Genomic DNA, 18,606 nt, shown 5'->3' with positions numbered 1-18,606 from the left:
GAGCCTCGTAGGCTACTGTCCATGGGGTCGCAAACAATCGCATACGACTGCGCGACTTCACTTTCACTTTCACTTAGTACTCTAACACTAAATTCCAAGGTCTCCCCGGCGACGCAGCTGCGGAAGGGGAACTAGAGGCGGAGACCCGCCAGGAGCGGGCGGGGCGAAAGAAAGGTCCGAGCACCGCCCTCGTCTCACTCCCCCAGAGCTGGCCCCGCCCCCTCACGCGCTCCTTTTAAAAAAGCGCGGGCGCGCCGTGCGCAGGCGCAGTGCGGCTTTCTCGCGAGCCGCGCACGCGCGGTGACGGTAGGATGGCGGAGTTGGTACCTTTTGCGGTTCCCACAGGGAGTGACAAAACCTTGCTTGTTTGGGAACTGAGCTCTGGACCCACGGCCGAGGCCTTGCAAGTGAGCCAGGCCGAGGTGGAGGGAGGGATGGAGAAAGTCGTCTCGCGCCCTAGTAATTGGGAGCCCCGGGGCCCTGCTTCAGCACCTAGCCCGCCTGTGGTCTTCTCTGAGAGGAATCTTAGTTCTAGAGCCGACCGGAGCAGTCAACTCGTCCTTACAGATTTTTGAGAGATAGTTCCCAGCAGGCCTCACACTGCCTCCTAATGCTTCTCGAAGCTTAGGAGTTCAGAGGGAAACTTGTTTGTGAAATGAGAAGTGTTTGGAGTTGGGAGGCTCACCACCGTTGCCTGTGGCGAAGGGCTGGGGAGAATATAAGCGAATGGGCAATTTGGTTTCCTGGGCTTGAAATTTCCTGCTCTTACTTAGCGTGGGACCACCCTACAGCATTCTCTGTTCACAGTCTTCTCCCAGTTCGGCCTTCTATATTCGGTCCGAGTCTTCCCAAACGCAGCAGTGGCCGGTCCTGGATTTTATGCCATCGTCAAGTTTTATTCAGCGAGGGATGCTCACAGAGCCCAAAAGGCATGCGACCAGAAGCAGCTTTTCCAGAAATCTCCAGTGAAGGTGGGTCCAAATGTGGAATTCCTCGCCCGGCTGGGATGAAGTGCTGAATTTAAAACGAATAGGCCAACGTTTGTAAAGCACTCTGCTTTACAGAATGCTTTCAGATGCATTGCTCCACTTACCGCCCACAGCTCCCCATTTCTTCCCCCCACCCCTATTTCTTTTCTCTTCTTTTTCAAAGAAACTCGAACTCAGGATGGTTAACTGACTTACTTAAGGTTCATGACAATAAATATGGAAACTAGAGGTCAAACCCAAACTTACTGATGTTAAACCCCATGTCATTTGATGCTGCCCCTTAATTTGAGAAATCTTCACAAGAGTTCTTTATCGTTTTATATGAATTTTAAATGTGTGAGCTTGACAAAGTCTTTAGTCAGTTGTAACATAAAGGATGCTTTATCATCATCATCATCATTTTCAAACTGCCTATTCAGAACTCCCTTCAGTTTCCAGAAAATGGTTAAAATATTCTTTAGTGCATGATTATTCTAATAATATGGCTCCATAGTAACATGCTAGCCAGTTTTACTTTGCCAGAGCCCCAGAATGAACATGTCACTATATGCCTCCATTCAGCCACCATTCCTTTTCCAAGGATTTTTTCAATTCCTCTGAATAAGTGAGTAAGGCTTAGATTTCCCAAGCCTTTCACTTTATAACTCTATGTCTCCTCTGGTTGGCTTCTTTTTTAAAATATTTATTTATTTGGCTGGGTCGAGTCTTAGTTGTGGCGCCGGGGCATGTGGGATCTTAATTCCCTGACCAAGGATTGAACCCATGTCCCCTGCTTTGCACGGTGGAGTCTTAACCACTGGATCACCAGGGAAGTCCCTCTGGTTGGTTTTTTGATCTGGCTACTTCCCACTGACCTTGCTGCCTATTCTTACCCATATTTCTCTTCTCACTGGTTTAACCTTGGTGGAATCTGAGAACTCTCCTCAGACGTGACTCTAGGTACAGTACTTCCCACTTTTGTACCCTGTTTCACACCCTCTTCAATCTGGGCTCTCCTCCCTATGATTGAAATGATTTCCTGTCAGACATTCTTTAATTTGGAGACTATGATCTGCCTGCTACTGGCTGTGACCATTTCATATACCCACTTAGATATTACTGGAAAGATTATGAAACGATTACTTGGTATCAGTTGTGAGTAATGAGCTCTTTTTCTTATACTGAACATTAAGACCATTCCGTAAACTTAGGTTTTGAGATTTACACACCATAAAACCCATCACTGATAGAGAAATGAAGGAAATATTCTATAAGTCACTATATAGTTGAGAGGAAAGAGCATTCATATTAGATTTCTTTATGTAATGCAGAACCTTGAGTTTTTACCCCCCTCCCAATTGTTCCTAGTTTAATTATATGTTGTTTGCCAGCGAGAACTGTGGCAAGGTTATCCCAGATGTAGACTCTCTACTGTGCTCAGAGCTCTTCTGAAGCTTTCTCATTGTCCAGGACAGCTGAATTATGACTCACCATACAGGGCCTTGGAGAAGGCAATGGCAACCCACTCCAGTTCTTTTGCTTGGAAAATGCCATGGAAGGAGGAGCCTGCTAGGCTTCAGTCCATGGGGTCACGAAGAGTCAGACACGACTGAGGGACTTCACTTTCACTTTTCACTTTCATGCATTAGATTCACTTTCATGCAAAAGGAAATGGCAGCCCACTCCAGTGTTCTTGCCTGGAGAATCCCAGGGACAGCAGAGCCTGGTGGGCTGCCTTCTATGGGGTGGCACAGAGTTGGACACGACTGAAGTGACTTAGTAGTAGCAGCATACAGGGCCTAGCCTCCCACAAGACACTCAACATTTAAAAATTAGTCTTCATTTCTCCTTCCCAGCAGGCAGCTTCAGTTGGAGAAAGTAATTTCATTTTCTTATTTACTCATTCTTTCATTCGTTCACTGAGTCAACAGACCCTCAGTCCTCTATTATATGCCAAGAATTATGCTTGTCCCTGGTAACAAGATATGGTTCCTTCCAGCACTTAAGAAGTTCATAAACAAGTGATAGAGGAAGATCCCCAAACAGAGAAATAAAGAATTAATAATGCTTTGACTTTATTTGAATTTTTATTAATATATTTATATATTACACCCTGTTTAAAATGGAAATAGACATTTAACAAAGTGCTAGTGATGTAAAAAATCCACAGTAATGTGATACTGTGTAAGTTACTTGGAGAGTTAATGCTGGAAATATTTATACTCTCAAAGAAGTTTGTCAGTGTAGATGAACCTCTAAGTCTTGGTTACTTACAAAATTTATAGAGGTATGTGTATTCCCTCTTCTAACAGGGGTTAGTAACTTGGGGAGGGGATGCTACAGATTAAGGTCCTACTTCAGTGGCCGGTCCACCTTATCTCCCCTTCAGGTCATATTCTCAAGCAGGATAAGATGGGGATAAGATGACTAAAAGTTTCCTTCCTTTGCTTACTCACAGCCCTAGAATAGGCTTCTGCTGGGCTTCCTTGGTTGCTTTCATCATCACTTTCACCACCAGAGGTCAGGGAAACCTGATGAATCAGGGGTTCTGGAAATGATGCAGAAAAGTACTGACTTATTAAAAATAATAAAGAATACTTATTTAGGGCTCACTGTGAACTCATTACTTAAAATGTCATATATAATCTTTACAATCACTCTGAAATTGGTTGGGGTTTCCCAGGTGGCTCAGGGATAAAGAATCTGCCTGCAATTCAGGAGACGCGGGTTAACTCCCTGGGTGGGAAGATCCCCCAGAGGAGGAAATGGCAACCCACTCCAGTATTCTTGCCTGGGAAATCCTATGGACAGAGGAACTTGGAAGGCTACAGTCTGTGGGGTCACAAGAGTCGGACACAACTCGGCCACTAAACAACACAGCAACATGAAACCAGTATTGACAAACAGGTATATCCAAAATAAGTCTCTGTCAGATTGTGATATTTTTAGGTTTCTTATGTCTTTAGATTCGTCTTGGCACCCAACATAAGGCGGTTCAACACAACGCCCTTGCCCTAAACAGCTCCAGATGCCAAGAATTGGCAAATTACTACTTTGGTTTCAATGGATGGTCAAAAAGCATCATTAAGGTAAACTCTGTAGATTTTCTTTGACCAACCAGGCCCCTTTCAACATTGAACTCCTACACTTTAGAAAGAAAACTAGAACTAGGCTACAGGGAGGAGATGGGAAAGACTTCCTCATGGAAGTATCTGAGCATGGACGTGCCACCTAGAACTCGTTGATCATCTCAGTGACTTAAATGGTGGTGTCCATAATTTTCTCCAGTAATTGTGTGATGTATAATAAAAAGTAGTTCTCTGTACCTAGTAATTCGTTTGCAAATCTCACTTGATTTTGAAGCTATAGGACACCTCAACTATTAACTGGGATTGATGGGAGATTTTTAGTTTTCAAAACAGAATATTTTGAAGTATAATCTTTAATTCAAAATCCTAACAGCTTCAGGATCTTTCTGACCCTGAAGAAGAAAGGGAAAATGAAGATATTGTAGCACCTCTTCAGAGGCAAAGCCTGAAGTTCTTCTGTGCTTTAGAGGTGGTGTTGCCATCCTACGAGTGCAGAAGTCCAGGAGTTGGCATGGCTGAGGAACCTTTGGATAACTTGGAAGAAGGTCTGTTTTCCTTTTTTTATGAAACTCGCCTTTTCAGATACATCATCACCTTTGCCAAGCAGCTGAAGTCCTGGGCAGAGTTTTTCTCCTTTGCCACATAGGTTTTTAACTTAGGCAATACCTGACAGGACCTTAAACTTCAGAGTTTTAGAACTGACTGACTGCCAAGGAGGAGGGAAAATTAAGGTGTTTTTTTTTTTTTTTCTTTTTCCATTTTTGGTTAATAATGTGTTTTCTGCTAAAATAGTCCTTCAAATCTCTTGTGGCCTTCAGTTATCCCAACAAAATCATTGTCTAAAGATTTCAATAAACTCTTGTGTAAAGGTTCAGTCCTTTGCCTGCTATGGAAGGGCTTGAGTGGAGAAAGTCAAATGTAGATCCCTGGAAAGGGGATTCCCACTGGTATGGATTCCCTTGGCACTAGGGCTTCAGTCAGAAGCAGGGCTGTTAGCCAAGGGAGTGGAGGAGGCCCCACCATCCACCTGAAAGTGATGCCTGGAGAGAGGCCAGAGCATCTGTCTCACTGTGTGAATCCAGCCCTCTCAACGCAGGAGTCTGCAGGAGCGTGGCTGTAGCTTGTCCATGTGGAATCTGTGAGTAATGAGAGATTTGTGCCACGTTCTTGGTTTGCATCTCCCATCCAGTATTTCAGGAACTTCAAGAATAGATGTGAGCAGGAAAAACGTGCCCTGCCAGAATATAACTACATCGTAGTCATTCAACCACACCCTAGTGTTGTGTTCACCCTTAATCACTAAGATAATGATCTAAGAATCACAGGTGCATTTTTAAATTTTTAAACATACAACCTAGAAATCAGTTATCCAGATAAGCATTTTAAATTCATTTGTTTTGGTTGGATTTAGGGCCATTATCACTCCTTATGAAAAGGAAAAAAACCCAGAAACTTGCTATTCAGAAGGCTATGACAGATGCATTCCAGAAACTGCAGATTGTGGTTTTAGGTAAGACTTTTTTTGATTGTCCTTAAAGTACTTCAGTTTCAATGAGCAATTAAACTTATTTGAAAAGTTAATTAGATGAAAATAATGGTTATCTAAAACACTACATAGGGATTTCCCTGGTGGTCTAGTGGCTAAGACTCTGTGCTCCCAATACAGGGGGCCTGGGTTTGATCCCTCATCAGCGAAGTAGCATGTGGCTCCCACATGCCACAACTAAAGATTCTGCATGTCACAGCTAAGACCTGGCACAGCCAAGTAAATAGATAAATAAAAAGTAAAAAAAAAGAATGTTTAAAAATAAAACACTACGTATTCTTTCATTTACCAAATGCTTTCACAGCAACAGTCTCAAATTTGTTCTTTGTGGCATTTATGAGAAAAATGACACAAATATTATTGTCCCCACTGTTTAGATGTAGACTGACTTGCCTCAGTTCATATAGAAAGTGTTTGATCCAGTTCTTTCTCGATGGCTGACTTATCATACAGAATAGTATAGTGACTATAAGCCTTGGACACCTGTGTTTGAGTCCTGACTTTGTCTCTTAGATTTTTTTTGTTGTTGCAATTTTAGGTTTTCTAGCCAGAGAGATTTGAAGGTATTAAATATCTCTAAGCTGCAATTTCTTGATCTATAAGTAGGGTTAGTATTTCAGCTTACCTTGTGGGGGGATATTGTAAGAGTAAATAAGATGATGAATGTAAGTCTTAGAACCATGCCTGGAACATAGTAAGCAGACAAAATGTTTTGACTGTTATTATTATTGTTGTTTTATTGAAGAGTTGATTACATTATGTTTTGGAATCAATTTCAGTTTTCATTTCTGATATATTGGGTGAATACGATTCTTATATACATTTTTGTGAGCCTTGAGTGTGATCATGCTATTGAATAGCTTGATTATGTACCCTATTGAGTTATATAGGGTGAGAATGTCACAGGCTGTGCCCAAAGGAAACTTCATGGTTGGTGGATCCCTGGAACAGAATTGCTCCCCTGTTTCACGGCCCTGCAGGCTTAGGGACTGAGAAATGCTAGCTAAGTTGTCAGAGACCTTATTTGCTTGTCAGAGTTGGCCTTGGACTGGTGTCAGCCTTGCAGCCTGGGCAGTCGTTCCAGTGAAGTTTGACTTCCCTGGTCACCAGGCAGAATCTCCATGAACTGTCAATTTCAGTAACAACCTTTGAGAACCAAACTAACTGTCTAGGTTGTTTGCCTATCCCTAATATGCAAATGCAGTTGGCTCCATAGCTCAGGGGTTAGAGTTAGAACTGGACATGGAACAACAGACTGGTTCCAAATAGGAAAAGGAGTACATCAAGGCTGTATATTGTCACCCTGCTTATTTAACTTATATGCAGAATACATCATGAAAAACGCTGGGCTGGAAGAAGCACAAGCTGGAATCAAGATTGCTGGGAGAAATATCAATAACCTCAGATAAGCCGATGACACCACCCTTATGGCAGAAAGTGAAGAGGAACTAAAGAGCCTCTTGATGAAAGTGAAAGAGGAGAGTGAAAAAGTTGGCTTAAAGCTCAACATTCAGAAAACGAAGATCATGGCATCTGGTCCCATCACTTCATGGGAAATAGATGGGGAAACAGTGGAAACAGTGTCAGACTTTATTTTTTGGGGCTCCAAAATCACTGCAGATGGTGATTGCAGCCATGAAATTAAAAGACGCTTACTCCTTGGAAGGAAAGTTATGACCAGCCGAGATAGCATATTCAAAAGCAGAGACATTACTTTGCCGACTAAGGTCCATCTAGTCAAGGCTATGGTTTTTCCAGTAGTCATGTATGGATATGAGAGTAGGACTCTAAAGAAAGCTGAGTGCCAAAGAATTGATGCTTTTGAACTGTGGTGTTGGAGAAGACTCTTGAGAGTCCCTTGGACTGCAAGGAGATCCAACCAGTCCATTCTAAAGGAGATCAGTCCTGGGTGTTCTTTGGAAGGAATGATGCTAAAGCTGAAACTCCAGTACTTTGGCCACCTCATGTGAAGAGTTGACTCATTGGAAAAGACTCTGATGCTGGGAGGGATTGGGGCAAGAGGAGTAGGGGACGACAGAGGAGGATGAGATGGCTGGATAGCATCACCAACTCGATAGACGTGAGTTTGAGTGAACTCCGGGAGTTGGTGATGGACAGGGAGGCCTGGCGTGCTGCGGTTCATGGAGTTGCAAAGAGTTGGACATGACTGAGCGACTGAACTGAACTGAACTGAATATGCAAATAGTGTTCCTTATATGCACTCAAAATTCCTTAAACGGAAAAGCCTGGTGGCTGTAGTTTGCCTTGAGGGAAGCTGTGTAGTCCAAAAGGTACATAGGCCAGTAAAATTCTCTCTCCAAAGCTTTGTTCATTGTATCTGGTAGAATTTTGGTCCCAAGTAGTAGACATTTGCCTCGCTTCTAATAAGACATTTCCTGTATAGTCCAGTGGTATCTATCCCCGGTTTGAACTCACTTTGACCCCTCCTTAATGACTTCCTATTTAATCATATTGTGATTGAACATTTTTGTTTCCACAGCTTTTACTGCATCATTCCTTAGTTCTTATTTTTAAGATCATAAAGGTTTTTGAACCAAAATTGATACTTCTTTTAAATATTTTTTCACAAATAGTAATGATATGTGTCACATGAGGGAACTGCTAGGAAAATGCTCTTGTTTTCTGCGTTTAGAAATAAAAAGAATGTCTAATTATTGGATGCTACCATTGTGCACAGGAAGTTTTGGAACAAAATTTCTGAATTGATATTTGTTAACTCTATTTCAGAAAGTGGTAAAATAGCTGTGGCGTATAGATGCTGTGAAGAGGTCACAGATGCTAGAACCGAAGAGGAACTACAGGATTTAATTCAAGTATGTGGAGAGAAAGACTCAAGGGATTGAAAGCCAGGGTAGCCATAATTCAAAACAGCCAGAAGATTCTTGGCATGTCTGCTCAGCTCCATCATCCTTAGGGAAATGTGAAACTCTGAAACTGCTTTTGAGGCAGGAAGTTTCTAGGACTTTTCCTGATGTCTGAGCCTTCTCTCTGACCCCTTATTTGAAATTTGGAGTGCAGGGTTGAGGACCATGAGGTACTTGTACAGTTGTGGACACAGGAGAAGACACAGGCCTCTTAGAACTCCTCTCAAACAGAATTGTGGGCATTTGGGAACAAAGTAATTATGGCTTTAATTTGTTGTGATTATGCTACAGTGTGTGAAAACTGTATTAATGTATTAATGCCTTTCAAATAAGGTGTTTTACCCAGATCTCATATGTATTTTGTGTGAAATATTTTGCTGAAGGACCTTTCTGTAAACCAATTATATGAATGCCTCAAATCAGGGATTAAGTTGTCAAAGTAATTTCTAAAAGAAAACATTAATGTACTGCATATAGGATTTTTTTAAAAAAAGCAAAAAATGTGTTTCATGTCATTGAGAACTTAATTTGGGGCTAGATTTCTGATTATTTAACCCACCCCAATGTTGCAAAGTTTGTTTTGAAGAGAAAAAAGTAGAGAAAGAAGAGGTGGTTATGTCCTGAAAAACATAAAAGTTTTGAAAGTTTTTTCTTCACAAAATAATTATTTTAATTCAATTTAAATCAAATAAGTCACGGAGACTTCAAACGTATCCATGTTTGGGCTTTTAGAAGGCTGGCTTCCTATGAAATGAGAGAGGAAAGGAATCGGTATTGATGTTAAAGATTTTGGAAACCTGATTATAGAAACAAATCCGTTCCCAAATGAGGCCAATCTTCGAATCAGTTCCATTTAAAAAACATTAGGTTGGACAGTGGGAATAAGATGAAGCTCCTTTTCTCTTGGAGTTTAAACGTTAGAGGTCTTGCCAAACAAAAACGACTAGATTATTTAAAAGGACTGTGAAGAAAGTAAACTGCGTGCTTAGTTACAGTATTTCAAGAAAATTACTAAAACGTGCTGACTTTTAACATCTTAAGTGTTTTCTCCAGGTGTGTACACAGAGCAGGACTCTGTGACACTGCAATTTTTTCTAGATTAATGGCTGTGTTGAAACGAGGTGGGATGGGGCAAGTTTTCCCATGGTAATGTAAAGGGCCATTCACTTGGTTGGACATTCTTTCCCAGAATGACTTGCTCACTTGCCCAAAGCCTCTCCTACAGAACATTTGAAGTCATCACTGATTTGGTGGTAACCCTTAACAGCAAAGTGGTGAATTAATGACCAGACTTGGGTACTGAAAGTTTAGAGGAAAGAGCAACATTTTTGAATAACTTTAAAATTGTAAGGTGTGCTCCCCTCCCGCCAGCCTAACTAGTGCTGCTCATTTTGCAGGTCAGCTGCTTTTCCTGGAAGCCGTGTGGCCAAGGGGAGGAAGAATGCCTCTCAGACTTCAGCTTTGAGGAGGAAGAGTTTACCGTGCCATAGCTGGACTAGCGCTTCTGAATTGCCCGGAATGCTTGGCCTCTGGGGCTTCCTTGGGAAGCTCCGCATCCCCTTCCACTCCTCCCCGGACCCCTGGGCTGTCAGCGTTCAGGGCCATTTAGGTCTGCAGCCCAAATCCTGCCTGGTTGCGCAGAGCCTGGGAGGGGCTGGGGGAGGCTGGGGAGAGGGCCCGGCCGGAGGTCACTGTCACCTGTGCGAGAGAAAGGATGGCTTGGTTTGCGCCCTGGTGACTCTGGGAAAAAGGCGCACTCAGATGGCGCACATTGGTTCGAACCTAATAAAGGTGGCGTAACTAAAGGTGTCGTAAATAAAGGGCTGGACGCTGGGCGGGGGAGGGGCGCGCGGTTGCTAACGGTGCGCGCGCGTTGTGGGCTCACATAACGGTTCGGCTCCCGCTCAGGGGCGGCGCCGGCGCCCCACTGGCCTGGGTCGCTGCGCCCGGGAGCCTCCGCATGTCATGTCCCGGCTGCGCCTCTGGCTCCTCCTTACCTGGCAACCGTTGTGGCTTTTGGTTCAGGCAGCTCAGTCTCTGGAGTGGGCCCAGGGCCCTGTCCAGTTGACCTCGGACCCCCCAGGGCTGACTGAGCCCTGGTCTTCACACTCCTCTGACTTCCCGCCCGAATCGCCCCATGCACTCACACCCGTGGCAGAGCCGGGGGTTTTTAATTACTTGACTTCCTCCTCTCCAGACCACATGTTGGCCCTGCCTCATGAGGATCTGAGTGAGACTCTGGTTCCATACCTGGACTCGGATTCAGCTGGAGAGCTGTTGGCAGAGCCAGATAAGTTTGCTATTCTACACGAGGATCTGGATGACAAGCTAACCCAGCATCAAAAGCTCCCAGCAGCAGTTCCAGTGCTAGATTGGGATCAGAATCAAGCCTTGGTTCTGCCTCCTCAACACAAAAGTAAGGCTAAAACTGTAGGTCTAGATCAGGCTGAAAATCACCAATCATTTGAAATACTTGTTCCACCTCTAGGTAGTAAGAGCTCAAAACCAACGAAGTTTATTGTTTCACCCTCAAACCTGAAGAAAGATCTTGTTAAGCATCGACCTCTTGCCAAAGTTGTTGTTGGAACTACAAGACAACTTGGAAAAAAAAATCAGGGTCTAGAAGAACTGCAGGATGATTATTTAGATTCCAATATGGATGCCTTTTATCCTGAGGAGAGCCTACCTACGGATTTTCTGGGGAGCCCAGATCAACCTCCAGAGCCCCCTGAGGTTGAAATTTCTTCATCTCAGCAGGCGTACCACACTCGCCGACCATTGCCCACCGAGCAGTTGGAATCTTTATCCCAACAAGAGTCGCCTGAGGAGGCTGAATCTTTTTCATCCCAGGAGGAGGCCCAGGCTCAGCATCTGGAGCCCACTGAAGAGGTAGAACCACCTCTACTTCAACAGGAGGCTCTGTCTCAGCCTTCAGAGGCCCCTGAGGAAGTAGAAACCTCAAGCCCTGAGGAGGCCCTAGCCCAGCCTTTGGAGACACCTAAGGAGACTGTAGCTCGACCAGTAGCACATCATAAAGTTCAGCAGTCACGCTTGCACAATGTCACTGTTAAACCTCTGGATCTGGTGCTTACCTTGACTCCAGAGGTCACTAAAGAGGTGGAACCTTCTCCAGTCCAGCAGGAGGTCCTATCTCAGCCTCTAGAGCACTTTGAGGAGGTTGAACCTCTTCCAGCCCAACAGGAGGGCCCATCTGAGTTTCCAGAGCAACAGGAAGGGGTTGAAACTCCAGTCCAGCCGGAGGACCTATCTCAGCCTGCAAAGCACCCTGAGACAGTTGCATCTGTGCTCCATCAAGAGACCCCAACTCAAGCTCCAGGGTTCCCTACTGAGTATGTACTCCAAATTCCAATTAGCGACGAGGTAATAGTTCAACATGGCATTCAACATCAGGTTCATTCAGACCTGCGCAATGTTACATTTCAACCTCATAATTTGAAACTTGCCATCACTCCTACAATCATTAAGAAAAGTAAATTTCCTGCAACTCAGCAGAAGCCTCCAGAGACCCTGGGGGAGGTTGAACTTTCAAGTGAGCGGGAGCAACCAGCTCAGCCTTCTGAGCTTACTGGGGAAGTTGAAGCTATTCCAAGCCAGCAGGAGACCACAGGCCAGAACCCCGAGGAAGTGGAGCCTTCTTCAAGTGAACAGGAGCAACTAACTCAGCCTTCTGAGCCTACTGGGGAAGTTGAACCCTCTCTCACCCAGCAGGAGACCCTGACTCAGCTGTCAGACTCTTTTGGAGTAGCTGGATCTTCTCCAGTCCAGGAGGAAGATGCTGCTCTGTCTCCAGAGTCCCCTAATGAGGCTGAATCTTTTCCCACCCAGCAGGAGACCCTAGCTCTGTCTCCAGTGGAGACAGAATCTGCTGCAACCCTAGTGGAGCAACCTACTCAACATTCAAGCATATCCAATGTCACTGTCAAACCTGCAGATCTAGAGCTTACCGTAACCACAGAACCCACTCCGGTGGCAGGACTTTCTCCAAGTCAGCAGATGCCTTTGGCTCAGTCCTCAGTGCCCCTTACTAATGCAGAATCTTCTGCATCCCCGCCAGAGGCCCCCACACTGCTTTCACAGTTGCCTGAGGAAGCTGAACCTTTGCCAGTTCAAGTGCCAGCTCCAGTCCCATCTCCAGAAGCTGTTACCCAAATTACACCTTCAGAACAACAGGAGACCCCAGCTCAGGATCTACAGGCTCATGAGACTGTACCTTCTCCACCCCAGCAGGAGGCCACAGCTCAGCGTCCAGAGCTCCCTAATGAAATTATAGTTCTCTCTCCAGAACATCATGTGACAACAGTTTCTTCTCTAGGTCAGCTTCTGCAGCGGCCCAGCGCCACTGTCAAACCTGTGGATCTTGCACTCACCATCACTCCAGCATTCACTAATAAGGTTAAAACGTCTCCACCCCAAAAGGAAACCTTAGCTCAGTCTACAGTGTCCCCTGGGCAGTTAAAACCTTTGTCAGTCCAGCAAGAGGTTTCAAATCAGCCACCGACTGCCTCTGAAAATGAACTTTTTGTGGTCCAGCATGAGCAACCAGCTCAGCCTCCAAAGGACACCAACGATGCTGCTACTCAACCTTTAGTAGAGAATGAGGTAACAGTCTCACCTCTGGGTCCAGTGTTACCTCATATCACTGCTAAATCCGTGGATCTGGCGGTTGCCCTAACTCCAGGCCCCACTAAAGAGCTTGAACATTCTCCAGTGCAGCTGGAGAACGCTGCTCATACTCCAGATCCCCCTGGGGGGATCAAGCTTCCTTTAGCCCAGGGGGGACACCCAGCTCAGTCTCCAGTTCCCCAGGGGAGCTCAACTGTATCTCTCAAGCCCCCCAAGGAGGTGGTGTCTTCTCCCACACAGCAGGTGCTTCAGACTCAGATATCAGAACCCCCTGCAAAGATGGAACCACTTCCAGCCCCTCAGGGGACCCTTCCTCACCTTCTACGGCCCCCTCAGAATGTAGGATCTTCTCCAAACCAAGAGGAGTTCCCAGCCCCACCCCTTAAAGAGATAGAACCTTCTCCAGCCCAGCAGGGCTCCCCATCTCAGCCTCCAGTGCCACCTACAGAGGTTGTAGCACAAGCTCCAATGCTTTATGAAGTGACAGTTTCAACACCAGGACAGGATCAGACTCATCATTCAAACTTAACCAGTGCCACCATCAAACCTTTGGCCCAGAAGCCTACCATAACTCCAGAACCTTCTACACCCCTGGAGGCGACAATTCCTAATCCAGAGCAGGTTCAGGTTCAACATCCAACCTTGACTGAGGTCACAGTTCAACCTTTGGACCTTGAACTGAGCATAAAGCCAGAGCCTACCAAGGAGGAAGAACCTTCTCCAACCATGCAGGAGCTACCACCTCAGCCTGTAGAGCCACCTAAGGAGGTTGTGGCTGATTCAACTCCAGGCCAGTATCAAGCTCAGAATCCAACACTGCCGAGCATCACAGTTCAGCCTCTCAACCCGGAGCCTACTGTAACTCCAGAGCCTACTGTAGAAGTTGAATCTTCTACAGCTCTTCGCCCCAAACCCCCTGAGGTGACACTTCCAAATCCAGAGCAAGTTCAGTCTCAATTGACAGAATTCAAATTTAAACCTTTGGACCTGGAACTTACCATAACTCCAGAATCTACGAATGAGGCTGAATCTTCTGCAGCCATGCAGGAGACCCCAGCTCAGCATCCAGTGCAGCAAGAGGTGACTGTTCCAATGCCAGCTCAGAGCCAACTGCTGCCCAGTGTCACAGTTCAACCATCGGGCCAGAGGCCTAACACAACTCCAGAACCTACGACAGAGGCTGAATATTCCACAGGCCTACAGCAGACTGCAGCTATTCCACCATACCCCGAGTTAACACAGCCACATCCAAAGCCAGTTCAGTCTCAGCGCCCAGCCTTGAGTGGGGTCACCTTCCAATCTTTGGACCTGGAACTTACACTAACTCCGGAATCCACTGTGGAGGTTGAACCTTCTCCAACTGCACAGCAGACCCAAGCTCAGCCTCCAAAACCCATTAAGGAAGTTGTAGCTCAGCCGCCATTGTATTCCGAGGTGACAGGTCCAGCACTCGAGGCGGCGTCGCCCGGCGTCACCGCTTATCATGTGGACCTGGAGCTTACCGTAACTCCAGAGCCTGCTACATCTGAACATTCTACTGCCCTGCCACAGACCACAGCTCCTCCTCCAGAACAGCCTGAGGGGACAGTTGCCCAGCCAAACCTGACTGAAGTCACGATTCAGCCTATGGACGTGGAAGTTAACGTTACCGCAGTGAATAATACGGAGGCTGAACCTCCTCCAACCCTTCAGGAGACCCCAAGCAAGGATCAAAGTCAGCCTCCAACATCACCCAGCATCACAACTCATCATGCAGACCTGGAGCTTACCATAACCCCAGAACCTGCTATGGTGTCTGAATATTCTACCACCCTGCAGCAGACCACGGCTCCCCCAGAGGTGACACTTCCTCCGCCAAACCTGACTCAAGCCACAATCCCAACTGTGGACCTGGGAGTTAGCATATCTCAGCAACCAAGGTCATCTGAGATGATATCTCGGATGGTTCTTTTTCCTTTGACTCCATTTTCGGTACCCAGAAGTCCCCCTGGTATAAAACATATCCTAGGAAAGAAGCAACCAGTACAGAATGCCACCACAACCATCAATGTATGTAAGCTCTGTACCTGCAAAGACGAGACGCTGTCATGTGTTGGTCTGAGTGCAAAGCAGAAGCTCCACAGAGTGCCTGAGCCAGGGCCCAACTCCTACAATGGCACCTTCACCATCTTGTAAGAACGGCCTTTCTTTATTTGTTCTCTGCATTCTGCCTAATGTGGCAGCCCCTCTTCCAGGTTTTCCTGGGTCTTTCTCATCTCCCCAACCCATATTGACTGACTTGCCATTTTTAACCTTTCATTTGTCAACGATTCCTTATATTCATTCTCCTCCTTACTATTGTTGCCTCTTCTCCAGTCTTTTACTTATAATCACCCCTATTCTTTTTCCTTCTCTAATTTTTACCTCATTATTTAATTCCTCAACATCTACTCTTCTCCCATCTTTGCTCCATCCTCTTTACAGCAACATGTCCCTCTCCCCACCTCATTGGTGGTGAAACAACAAATGGTTAAGAGTAGAGACTCCAGAGCTGAACTGCCTGGGTTTGAACCCATGTCTGTAATTTGCTAGCTTTGTGACTCAATTTCCGCATCTGTAAGGTGGGAATGATGATAACTGTCATCTCATAGGATTGTTGTGAGATTTAGATGAGTTAATACATGTAAAGCTCTTACACCAGTGCCTAACATATATGGGCTTTCCTGGTGCCTCAAATGGTTAAGAATCTACCTGCAATGTGGGAGACCCAGGTTCTATCCCTGGGTCAGGAAGATCCCCTGGAGAAGGAAATTTCCATTTCCAGTATTCTTGCCTAGAGAATTCCATGGACAGAGGAGCCTGGCAGGTTCCATGGGGTCTCAAAGAGTCGGACCCAACTGAGCGACTAACACACACAATACATGTAAAATACATGTAAAACATCAGTGCCTAGCATATATGTTAGTGTTAGCTATTATTATATTTAGTTCCTCAGTTATATCTAGAACTCATCTTTGTCCCCTGATTCCTATGTATAACACCCATTTTGTGCCCAACACAGGGCTAAGTACTGTGGGCATCACAGAAGTATGACATTGTCTGCAGAACATGGCAATGATAGGTGAGAAGAAAGGGGATGTGCTTTAAAAGGGAGATAATATGCAGTTAAGCATTAAAAGAGATACAGATATCTGCTGTAGTTCACCAGAACCTGTAATCATTAGGGTGTGGAGGTCAGGGAAAGCTGTATGGATAAGTTAAAATTTCAGCTGGGACTTAAAACATTGGCTGTGATTTGTTAGAGAAAAAACAGAGAGCATGGTCTAGGCAAATGTGTGCCTGCGAGGATGATCAGGATTTCATAGATTAGTCTGGCTGTAAAAAGAAGCGGGTTGGTGGTGGTGGTTTAGTAGCTAAGTCATATCTGACTCTTTTTGACCCCATGGACTGTAGCCCACCAGGCACCTCCACCCAGGGGATTTCCCAGGCAAGAATTCTGGAATGGATTGCCGTTTCCTTCTCCAAGGGATCTTCCTGACCCAGGGATCAAACCCACATCTGCATTGGCAAGTGAATTCCTTATCGCTGAGCCACCAGGGAAGCCCAAAAGATTGGGTTAGAGAACAATGAAAGCTACGATTATGGAAAACCTTGGCTACCCTAATGGAGGTTTGAAAGTGATGATGTGAGATATGCGGAGCCACTGAAAGTTTTCAAGCAAGAAAGACAAATGATTAAAACAAGAGAATTATTAAGACCAAATAGAATGGTCTAGGAAAATCTAGGGGTAAAGTGAGAAAGGGCTGAATTAGAGTGGTTGTGAGAAGAGTAGAAAGAAAATCATGAGAGCATGACAAAGGCAAAACCAACTAGATGTAGTCATTGACTAGCGTTGGTGGACTTGGGTATGTGGGAAAGAGAAAAATCGCATATGTTGATGGGGCTTCCCAGGTGGTGCTAGTGGTAAAGAACCCACCTGCCAAAGCAGGAGACATAAGAGACATGGGTTGATTCCCTGGGTTGGGAAGATCCCCTGGAGAAGGAAATGGCCACCCACTCCAGTTTTCTTGCCTGGAGAATTCAATGGAGAGAGGAGCCTGGCGGGTTACAGTCCATGGAGTTGCAAAGAGTTGGACACAACTGAAGTGACAGCATGCATGCGCGATGGGGGGAATGATGGTGGTGTAACAAGTGGAAATACAGCAGTTGGGAAGGAGAGCTAGTTAGAGGAAGATGAGTTCCGTTTTAAACATTTAAGGTTTGATCCCCGGGTTGGGAAGATCACCCAGAAAAGGGAATGCCTACTCACTCCAGTATTCTTGCCTGGATAATCTCATGAACAGAGGAGCCTGGCGGGTTTATAGTCCAGAAGGTCACAAAGAGTTGGACTAAGCACACACACTGGGAAGCTGTGGGAATTAAAAATCTGTTTTTTTCTGCATTTGAATATTACCCATAAGGTGGCCATGGTTCTTTTACATATTCTCTTCATTCTTTTCCTGCCTGTTCAAGGATATAACCTGTGTTTCTTCACAGAAATTTCCAAGGAAACTATATTTCTTACATTGATGAAAATATATGGAAGGCATACCGTTGGGCTGAGAAACTGTGAGTATATGATGTCCAAATGTGAATACAAACTGCTAACTGTCTTGTAAGATCCTTCTTGGTCCAGAATTTTGAGGTCAATAGCTGTGAGAAAAGGTATTTCCCCTTTCATCTCCCAAAGCAACCTATTGATTGAAATTCTGTGTTTATTTTAAAGATTAAATTTGGCAGGCTCTATTTAAAGTCAGTAATTTATTTTCCATTATAAGAGTATTGTATGATTATATTCTCATTATGTAAAAATAACAGGTTTAGTGAAAACCCTCCTTGCTCCCTAAACCCCATTCAAGCTGCTTTGAGTTTAGTATATATCCTTCCAGACTCTTTCCTATACATTTGAATACATATATATTTCCAGATAACCAAATAGGTTTCTTGTATGATTTTCTTATCTTTTTTACACAAATGAAACATCTTGCAACTTGATTCTTTCATTTCATGATGTCTTAGATTTCTTTCATGCCTAGTACATAGAGGGTTAACCCATTCATTTCAACTCCTGCATAATATTCCATAGTATAAGTGTATCACAGTTTAATAATGCTCCTATTGAAGGACATTTGTATGTCCAGTTTTCTTGTTGCATGCATTGCTGCAATGAATATCCTCATACGGGCACCTTTGTGAATCTGGTCAGGTATTTCTGTAGAATAGATATCTAGAAATGGGATTATTGGGGTGAAGACTATGTAGATATAAATTTTTCAGTTCAGTTCAGTCTCTCGGTCGTGTCCGACTCTGGGACCCCATAAACCGCAGCACACCAGGCCTCCCTGTCCATCACCAGCTCCCAGAGTTTACCCAAACTCATGTCCATTGAGTCAGTGATGCCATCCAACCATCTCATCCTCTGTTATCGCCTTCTCCTCCTCCCTCAATCTTTCCCA

At 44.9% G+C, this 18,606-nt stretch overlaps 2 protein-coding genes across 2 annotated transcripts in view; both read left to right on the top strand.

Moving 5' to 3' along the window:
* Positions 1–311: 311 nt before the first annotated feature.
* RDM1 (RAD52 motif containing 1) lies at positions 312–9,978 on the top strand. Its single transcript, XM_052658525.1, has 7 exons — positions 312–407; positions 792–971; positions 3,935–4,057; positions 4,431–4,602; positions 5,469–5,567; positions 8,352–8,437; positions 9,886–9,978. The coding sequence occupies exons 1-7, from the start codon at positions 312–314 to the stop codon at positions 9,976–9,978; spliced, it is 849 nt and encodes a 282-aa protein (XP_052514485.1).
* A 475-nt stretch (positions 9,979–10,453) lies between these two features.
* Positions 10,454–18,606, top strand: part of LOC128065455 (leucine-rich repeat-containing protein 37A2-like) — a 49,645-nt gene continuing 41,492 nt past the window's right edge. Inside the window, exons 1-6 of the mRNA XM_052658634.1 lie at positions 10,454–12,250; positions 13,040–13,108; positions 13,469–14,520; positions 14,620–14,846; positions 15,141–15,303; positions 17,648–17,719. Of these exons, the coding sequence (XP_052514594.1) occupies positions 10,454–12,250; positions 13,040–13,108; positions 13,469–14,520; positions 14,620–14,846; positions 15,141–15,303; positions 17,648–17,719 (3,380 nt within the window). The remainder of the gene's footprint in view (positions 12,251–13,039; positions 13,109–13,468; positions 14,521–14,619; positions 14,847–15,140; positions 15,304–17,647; positions 17,720–18,606) is intronic.

The sequence above is a fragment of the Budorcas taxicolor genome, chromosome 19 (genome assembly GCF_023091745.1).
Source record: "Budorcas taxicolor isolate Tak-1 chromosome 19, Takin1.1, whole genome shotgun sequence".
Lineage (NCBI taxonomy): Eukaryota > Metazoa > Chordata > Mammalia > Artiodactyla > Bovidae > Budorcas > Budorcas taxicolor.
Note: the sequence above shows the minus strand (reverse complement) of the source record. Positions and strands in the feature narration are given on the sequence as shown.